Source organism: Natrix helvetica (genome assembly GCF_964273705.1).
Source record: "Natrix helvetica genome assembly, chromosome: 2".
In the NCBI taxonomy this organism is placed as follows: Eukaryota; Metazoa; Chordata; class Lepidosauria; order Squamata; family Natricidae; genus Natrix; species Natrix helvetica.
This window is the reverse complement of record NC_138552.1, coordinates 104,973,679-104,982,150: the sequence shown is the minus strand read 5'-3', so window position 1 is coordinate 104,982,150 and position 8,472 is coordinate 104,973,679. Positions and strand designations below refer to the sequence as shown.

Below are 8,472 nucleotides of genomic sequence, written 5' to 3'. Positions count from 1 at the left end.
ACCAAATTTGTACCAAATTTCCTAAACTTGAAAAGAGTGTGTCTCTGTGTGCGTGTGTATGTGTATAAAAGAAACCACGACCCTGGATTAGAGTATTTCACCAAAATTAATAATTTAAACACCTAATTGACATTGAAAAATTCAGTGACAGTGCAAGATAAAGAATATTTTAAAGCTTTTCAGTGCTTTTCTCACTCTTTCCTCCATAGTCAACATCCACTATTTAATAGTAGAGATACATCCACCAGTTTCTAAAATTTAATACTAATTTTGACAAGATATCATTTGCATCAGAAGTGCTCCAAAACTACTTGGAACCTGTTTTAGAACAAGAGTTTTCTCTTCTACATTTGGCAGTTCTTTTCAAAGTACAATAATATTCATCATCATCAACAACATAAAAAATAACCAAGAGGGGGCACATGAAGCTTCATGGAAACTCAAGGTCCACTTATTACAAAAAAAAAATGCTACCATTTGTTACAAATGGTCAAGCAACAAATTAAATACCAGGTTTTTTTGCTCTGCTATTTTCTATGAAGTGCATTCTTTGGATCACCAGGAGTGTTGGTTGAATAAAGCGGAAGGTGACCTGGAGCAAATTTTCATAGGCCAGCATGAAATTTAATTTATTATACTTTGAATCAGCCCGCTGGCTTCATATTTCAGGAAACGTCTCAGTTAATTGTTTTAGTCATACAGCTGCCACATCCATCGATTGGAAGGCCAAGGACAAGACTGAATACAATTATATTTTGAACTAGTTAGGCACTGTTTAAATAGCTGATATCCATACCAACTGAAACCACCACTTGTTGGCAATTTAGTTTCTTGAATGTTATGGAGTCAGAGATATTTGCAAGTGTTTTCCCATTATATCCCGGAAACTGACAGCTCAGGATTGTCCGATGCTCAACTGAAGAAGAAAAAATTAATAATCAATTATAGTAATTTAAGAAAGAATTCATAAGTTGCGTTAATTATTCCCCAAGAAATCAGGGACCGGTGATAATTTAGATGGGCCCCTCGGAAGAGATGCGTCAGTTTCCTGTCACGCTCCAGCCAAATCTTCATAAAGACTGTGGAAAAAGACTGGAATTCCCCACCAATCTGTGACTGCATGCGGGCTTTGACAACATTCAAAGGGAAAAACAGAAACCCCAACATAGCACCCAATACCCCTCCACATATAAAATCATTGATCAAATGAGTACTGTAAGTTGTTGCTTCTGGCAGGCACTGCTTGATGGGCCCTCGCAGGCCAAAAAAAAGAGCATTGCTAGGACCGTTCCGAAGTAGGATTGGCACTAAGCCCCGATAATATTCCCTGGCCCCATGCTCTCGAAGAACTCTGAATGCTTGGTAGGTGTTTGTAAATTTGTCATGATGTTTGTAGTCCTGCAGAAGTGTCTGCACACGCTCAAAAGGGGTCAAGACAGCTTCTGTGGTCCCAGCAAGCACAGCTGCTAAGCTCCGGGCAAAGATTTCAGGCGCACTTATGTGTCTGAGGAGCACAGAAGACAAATCTTCATATAGGCCAAACATCAATGCCAAGGTTGTGCTCTTCTGCATCAGCGGAGGAAGGATACCTCGGTACAAATTTCTGATTCCATCTTTCTGTAGCTGACATATTGCGTCTCTGGTTCGTACCCCATACAACTGTTGACGAAAGAGGACTTTCTGGATTGGGAAAGTTACTGCAATGTTTGTAATGGCTGCACAATAACCACATAAGTAATGTTTGCCTGAGTTAACTTTTACAATTCTATTACAAGTTTGATCTGCTTTTGCCTTGTTAAGCAAAATGTCTTCTGAATCCGCCATGCTGCTTGTTGTGTTCTCACATAGGTATTCTCTTCTCCTATAAGAAGTAAAGGTGATTGAACAAAGCCAAAATCTACTTGCCATCGTTTCAGGTTAAAAAAATTACCACATTAATAGGTTTAACTCACCTCTTCATTAGTTTTCTGAAAGGTCTCTATGTTTTATGCTAAATTTCAGGGAACGTCCTACTTCAAAAGTACTAAGAGTATGTTTTCAACTTCTGCTTTCCTTGTAATAAATAAAGTACTGTGAAAATATTTTCATAGGTTGTATTATAAGAGATTTGAAAATATTTAATTTCCAGGATCTCAGCCAACCAATTGATACTACACTCCTTCCCAAGGGACGTACCGTTTCTCTTTGTTGAGTGTCTTCTCAACTGAATTAATACTTAGAAAGTATCTTACATATAATGCATAGCAGCATTTTAAAATATATCTCATTCCAGCAGCAGGTCCCATGTTCCAGGGGTGAAATTCAGCAGGTTCTGACAGATTCTGGAGAACCGGTAGCGGAAATTTTGAGTAGTTCAGAGAACCAGCAAATACCATCTCCGGCTGGCCCCGAAGTGGGGTGGGAATGGAGATTTTGCAATATCCTTCCCCCAGGAGTGGGGAAGGAATGGGGATTTTGCAGTATCCTTCCACTGTAATGCCCACCAAGCCACGCCCACAGAACCAGTAATTAAAAAAAAAAGAATTTTGCCACTGCCTTGTTCCCTTTAGTAATAAATTAATTTCTTTTGACTTCCACAGGGCTACAGGTACCTTCCTCTTTTAGCCTGTTCCTTAGATTCACATAAAATAACAGATGCAGAGACACGCTTGAGATTTCCAACATCTTTAAAAAATTAACCAGCTTAAAGAACTATTTTTCTCCAATTAATGAAGAATGAAAAAACTGCAAGCCAAATAAAATAAAAAATTAAATTAAAATAAGGGCCTAATGTACTTCAGCTTGCTTTTGTTTTGCCTTATTAAAACTTGTTTTCCTTTTTTGTCAACTTATTTTATTCAGTCAAATACATTATACTAAAATTTGATTTAGCAATAGCTAGTGACTTAAGTCTGCATTTATTTAAATTTGCCAAATACATATTTCTTATCTCGTTTTGTCCTGTCTACCCTAATTCCTTATTTTTATTTTATTTTTTATGTGTCCCTAAGTCAGTGTTGACTCCTGGCAAACTGCATGAAGTAGTCCCTGCAGTTTTCTTGGCAAAGTTTTTCAGAAGTGGTTTGCCATTGCCTTTTTCCTAGGGCTGTGAGATATTGGCCCAAAGCCACCTAGTTAGCTTTGTGCTTAACGTGGAACTAGTGCCCAGTTTCTAGTCTGGAGTTTTAATCACTACACAAAACTGGACCATTAATACTTATTATCAGGGTGTATAAAAATTGCTTTTTAAAAAATAAAAATAAAAAATAGATTTTATTTAAATCAGATTTTTTTAATTTTTTATCAAATTTATTTTAATAAAATGCTTTTGGAGTAAATATATATATAAAGATAGTTTTCTATTTAAGATACATTACTAATTTAGTTTATTCAGCATGAAATGGAGCTTAGTTAGGCTGCATATTCTGCAATATTTACATTTTTGGTAAACTCAATGAATCCCAATGCTGCAAGCTAAATAGGAAACCTTCATTTTGTTTGCAAATAATAATAATATTAAAGATTCTAACTACCAGCAAGAATGAGTCCTTACATTTAAAGAGCACCTGTCATTTCAGATCCATCATAGCAGTGCCTGCTAGCGGGCATCCAGTCACATGCTGCCCGCCACATCCCTCACCTTATTGTGTCACTGCCGCATCACCAGGCATCCCGTTAAAGTGAATGAGGCAACAGCGGGTCAGAGGAAGAGCCGCTGTGGGACAGAAATAACAGTTGTTCTTTAAAAATTATGATTTAAATTGACTTCATTTAAATCAAATCCACCCTGCTTATTATTCAATGTAAAAAAAGGGAGTAAAATCAGTCAGTCTAATGGAGAAATAGATATCATGCACAGCCTTTAAAGGGGAAAATTCCAGATCTTGCTTTTTTTTTTTTTTTTTGGCTACCTTTTTGCACTTTACTCAGCTAAACAAATAGATAAATTGCTTCAAATCTTCTCTTGTTCTCAGTTTCATTTTCTGGTTTTCCTTTCTCAACCTTGAGTAAATACTTATCCTTTTTTTCTTTAAAGAAATATCACTTTCAAAAAGAAAGAAGAATGTAGACATCTTAAATTCTAACCACCATGGTCAAAAGAGAACTGAGACCCTTTAGTGCAGAGTAATGCTCCTCCCACTAAGGCACCTATTGTCCTGATTAGTAATGAGTAGAGGGGCAATCTCAACTACTATGTGTTTTCTACTAATTGTTTAGCAATTATATCTGGACCAATCAAGAAGAGAAACACTGGTATTTTTAGTGTTCTGAGTATGAAAGTATTCCTACTACAATTTTCTGCAATGGTGAAGTCAGTTAATAATATGTTGTATTACAGTATTATGAAAATTAACAAACGTTTGCTGGTTGGCCTGCTTATTGCAAAAATCAGGACTGTTTCAGAGTACGACTATTGAGAAACTGCAGTTAAATACAGAACATAGCTGGAGAGGCGATATCGTTGACACCATATACTGTAATACCTAATGGAATAAATTCCTTGAAGTTTTATTTCTGAGATCAATTTGAAATGTTATCCTCTTCTTTTAAAACCCTATCCAATGTAGCTTTCCTTGTATTCTCCATTTTCTTCAAATGAGGCAAGGCATGACATTAAAATGAGGACCTTTTCTAATGTGACATCTTAAGGAGCTCAACTGGAGCCTACATTTATTTTTCCCCACTGCCAGACAATGACTGTTTTGTTTTTCTATGTGTTATCTATAGAGCTTTATCATCTGCAATATCAATAAAAAAAACTGTCATGGTAACCAGGTATTTATATTTGACAAAGAAAACTGGACTATGCAGCAGTCTGAAGTGCAAAGCTTTTTTATGGCTGAATTACCTTTATTTTCTTATTAAGTAATTAACATTTGTTGCGTAAGTCTGCTACTGATCTGCCTGTAAATCTGCCTTTCCAGCCACATTCCTGTTTGAGCAAGAGCAGGTCATTAGCAAGCATTTTAAATCTTCCTCTTATATTTCTTTTTTACCCATGTGTTACTTATTTCTTCATGTTTTCATTTTGGAATTCTGAATGGAATTGCCCTGAAGCTTTCTCCCCCTCATTCCTAATTTCAACTCAACAAGAAAACAGAATACAGAAGTTTTATCCCATGTCAGTTTATCACTAGAAGAGGCTAATTTAGGAAGAATAAAAAGATAATGGGAATGGGAATATTTTATTGCGAATGAACCCAGAATTGGAAGCTAGCAAAATACAAGGCTGAATTTTGAAAAGGATGAAATTCCATCCTTTAGCTCCATACTCTTAACAGGAAGGATGGAATGAGCTGACGTTCCAGAAACAAGTACAGATGGAGTACAATGCTCTCTGTTCTATTAATTTTTTTCCTTTAATTTTGTGCTTTCTTAGAACACACTCCATATAGAATATTTTATTGTTCTACCCTGTTAAGGCAATATAGAAATCAAATATATGTAAAAGATTAGATATTACTTCCAGCAATTACAATCTACCAACTAAACACAAAAAAATGAACGGTGAAATACAATTGTTTTAGTGAGGCAGCGTTATTCTAACTATACTGAAGATGTAACAAAATACAGTGGTAATTTATCACTATGTTGTTAAATTATCAATAGAGGGGGGAAATGAACCTACTAATATATAGCCAAATTTAGATAACACAATGTCTCATTCCTCAGCATAATGTGGACTGCATTCATGTGAATATAAAGAACAGTGGAGACTTTACTAAGATTTACGCCTGCTACTAAGGGCAGGACAATATTAAAACTTGTTCTCCCCACATCAGGGGCACATATTCATTAAGAGCTGCCATAGTCTGCATGTTAGTTTATCCAAGCTGCTTTCTCAGACAGCACCAAATGCCAAGATGTGATAATAATAGCTTAAGAGAAGATAAGTTATCAAAATTGTTTCTACTTGTCCATGTGAGGGGGGACTTTTCTTGTTTTTGTGTTGTTTTTTTATTTTAATTGTAATCTTAATAAAAATTATATGGAAATAAAAGTGTGATAATAATCTACATTGGAGTGCAAACTTTATTATAAGGAAACCATCATAGTGAAAATGAGATAATTACCTTTCCTATATGATACAAAACAAGGTTTTTTCTTATAAGCAGCATTCTAGAGCAAGTCTTCAAACTGTTCTTCCTAAAAAGAAATCAATAGTCTTGTTTTATTTGGCTGCAAAAATTCAGTTGGTGAGAAGATGGCAGCAAAGACATAGAAAATTAGCTCTACTGCTGTCTAGTGCTCATCATGATTTGTTTATTTAAAGAATATTTGCTACTTTAGCTTTTGTCTGAATTTACTCAATTCACCATCAGCATTTATAAAATATTCTATCAGCTTCTCTACAGCCACTATGCTAAACCTTCCCTACTATTTGGGTGGGAAAAAACTTCCTATAACCTCCTTCTTGAGCATGATGAAATAAATATTTTTCATGAGTATACTGGTAGTCATAACACAGAACCCCAAATCACATGTTTTTATAATTTGAAGGTTTTAAATGCTACATAATTAAATAGTATTCCAATTACACTATTATTTACCTAAGGCCATCCAGCCTCTGCAATCAAGCTGGTAGTGAAATTTTTATTATCTAACATTTAGCTAAAGTTTTTCCTTGCTGTTTGCACCCATTACTTATATTCCATCATAATAATATTGGCTTCCCACTATACATCCTTTCGGGTATAAACTCATGAGAAGCAAGTAGAGAAACACTTGCTATTTTGTTTTCATCAATGTGTTTGACAAACATGCTTCTTGATGCAAATTTAAAGTAAATGGTTACATATACTGTTATTTGCTATTTATTTGTTATGGTTTACTTAAACTGTGCATGCTTTATGTTTCAAATATAAGCTAAATATATGTTTTAGAAAGACCCTTAATTCCAGGAATTTCAAAAATATGCTGACACTGTAGTACTATAAAGTAACTCAGTAACACAATCTCAGTATTGTAAAGAGGAAGTACATATGATTTGCCCATGAAATTTGCCCATGATTTGCCCATAAACTTCACACAGCTTAAAATTAGAAGTATTATATTGTACAACTATTAGTACCCTCCCCCAAACAAAAATACTAATATTTCAAACTCCATGTTAGAACTACACTTCTATTTAGCCTATATACATCCAATATAAAGCCAGAAGAAATTTTGAGATGTTGCATATTTTTGCAAATTTGGAATTGGTGTAATATAATATTCTATTGGGATGCAAATGTGCAATTTCTTTCATAGCCATCGCACTTTTGTATTGCAGCATCCAATTCACTATATATAATAGGCTCTATAGTGCAAACTAAAGTGAAAATCCCTACTATAAACAATCTTCAGCAATTCAACACTTAGCATGGTAAATATATATCAAATTACCAGTTGTACACCAGGAAAAATATTTTTTAAAATGCTTATGCTTATTCACTTATTAATGGGTGCTTATTAGCATTATTACATGCTTATTAACGGGTGGAGACTGTAAGGCTAAGATCCCATACACATTATGCATTGCACATACATTTACGAACATATTTTGGGGCTCATGTATGAAGCATTTTGAAACTGAATCGAAATGCATTGGATTTTGTCCCTGCAAATTTTGGGGGCGCCGTTTTGGAAGCTCATATGTATTTATGCAACGATGTATCCCGCGATTTCTACAAAATTAATTTCTTATCACGGGGAAATTGAGTAAATGTTTCCAGGGCTGCGTTGTTAAACCTGGCTGCCGTGCTTTCCAGAGTAAGACTGGCGGCCAGGTTCATCTCATTTTTAGTCTTTCCACACCCAAGAGAAGCAATTCAGGGCAGCAAAAAATAATAATACAATAAATAAAATAAAGCGAGGCACCACTATAAAAGGCGGGATGCAATCCTGTTTGGGGGAGTCAATATATTAACAGAGTCTGGGATTGGTTAACCAGAAACGCCCTTATCCTCCTCGCCCTGCCTTTGCCCCGAGGTCAGCCGCGAGCACCTGCGGCACAGCCCGGCCCGCCGCCGCTTCTTTCCTTCCCCTCCGTATCTCCATTTTGCCCGCCTGTCCGCCTGCTCGCTTGCATGCTCGCCCGGCGTCTTTGCTTCTCCTTCCGCCACCTCCTCACCTCAGCTACTCCTCACCAAGCCCCGCTAATTCACTGACCCGCGCGCCGCGGGCTTCCTTCATGGCGGCGGAGGCATCGCTGCTCCTCACCCGTACGTTGCAACCAGACCCTGAGCGACTCGCAGCTGCCTGAAACTGACAGGAGAAGCCCCCGGGCCGGCCGGGGGAAAAAAAAAATCAGCTCCTTTCGCCACGCCCTCCCCGCGCGCCGCAGAGAGAGAGAGAGAGAGAGAGAGAGAGAGAGAGAGAGACACGACTGACGCCAAGCAAACGAAGGGGCACGTGTCCGGCGTCATCCAATCCGCTCGCTCGCCTTCCGCGGAAAGGCCGGGTGGCGTTGGGCGTTAGCGCTTCAAGCGAGCTTCAAGTGGAGGAAGAAGA

General features: G+C 37.1%; 1 protein-coding gene across 3 annotated transcripts; it reads right to left on the bottom strand.

The window, feature by feature from the left end:
* Window positions 1-244: 244 nt before the first annotated feature.
* SLC25A51 (solute carrier family 25 member 51) lies at window positions 245-8,314 on the bottom strand. 3 transcript variants are annotated; one of them, XM_081945081.1, is made up of 5 exons: window positions 8,093-8,314; window positions 6,054-6,126; window positions 3,620-3,694; window positions 1,953-2,052; window positions 245-1,861 (listed from the first exon to the last, which is right to left on the bottom strand). In XM_081945081.1, the coding sequence occupies exons 4-5, from the start codon at window positions 1,958-1,960 to the stop codon at window positions 943-945; spliced, it is 927 nt and encodes a 308-aa protein (XP_081801207.1). In that variant the 5' UTR covers window positions 1,961-2,052; window positions 3,620-3,694; window positions 6,054-6,126; window positions 8,093-8,314; the 3' UTR covers window positions 245-942. The 3 variants fall into 3 exon arrangements, with proteins under 3 accessions (XP_081801207.1, XP_081801208.1, XP_081801209.1); XM_081945082.1 differs by lacking the exon at window positions 1,953-2,052; XM_081945083.1 differs by lacking the exons at window positions 1,953-2,052; window positions 3,620-3,694.
* Window positions 8,315-8,472: the final 158 nt, after the last annotated feature.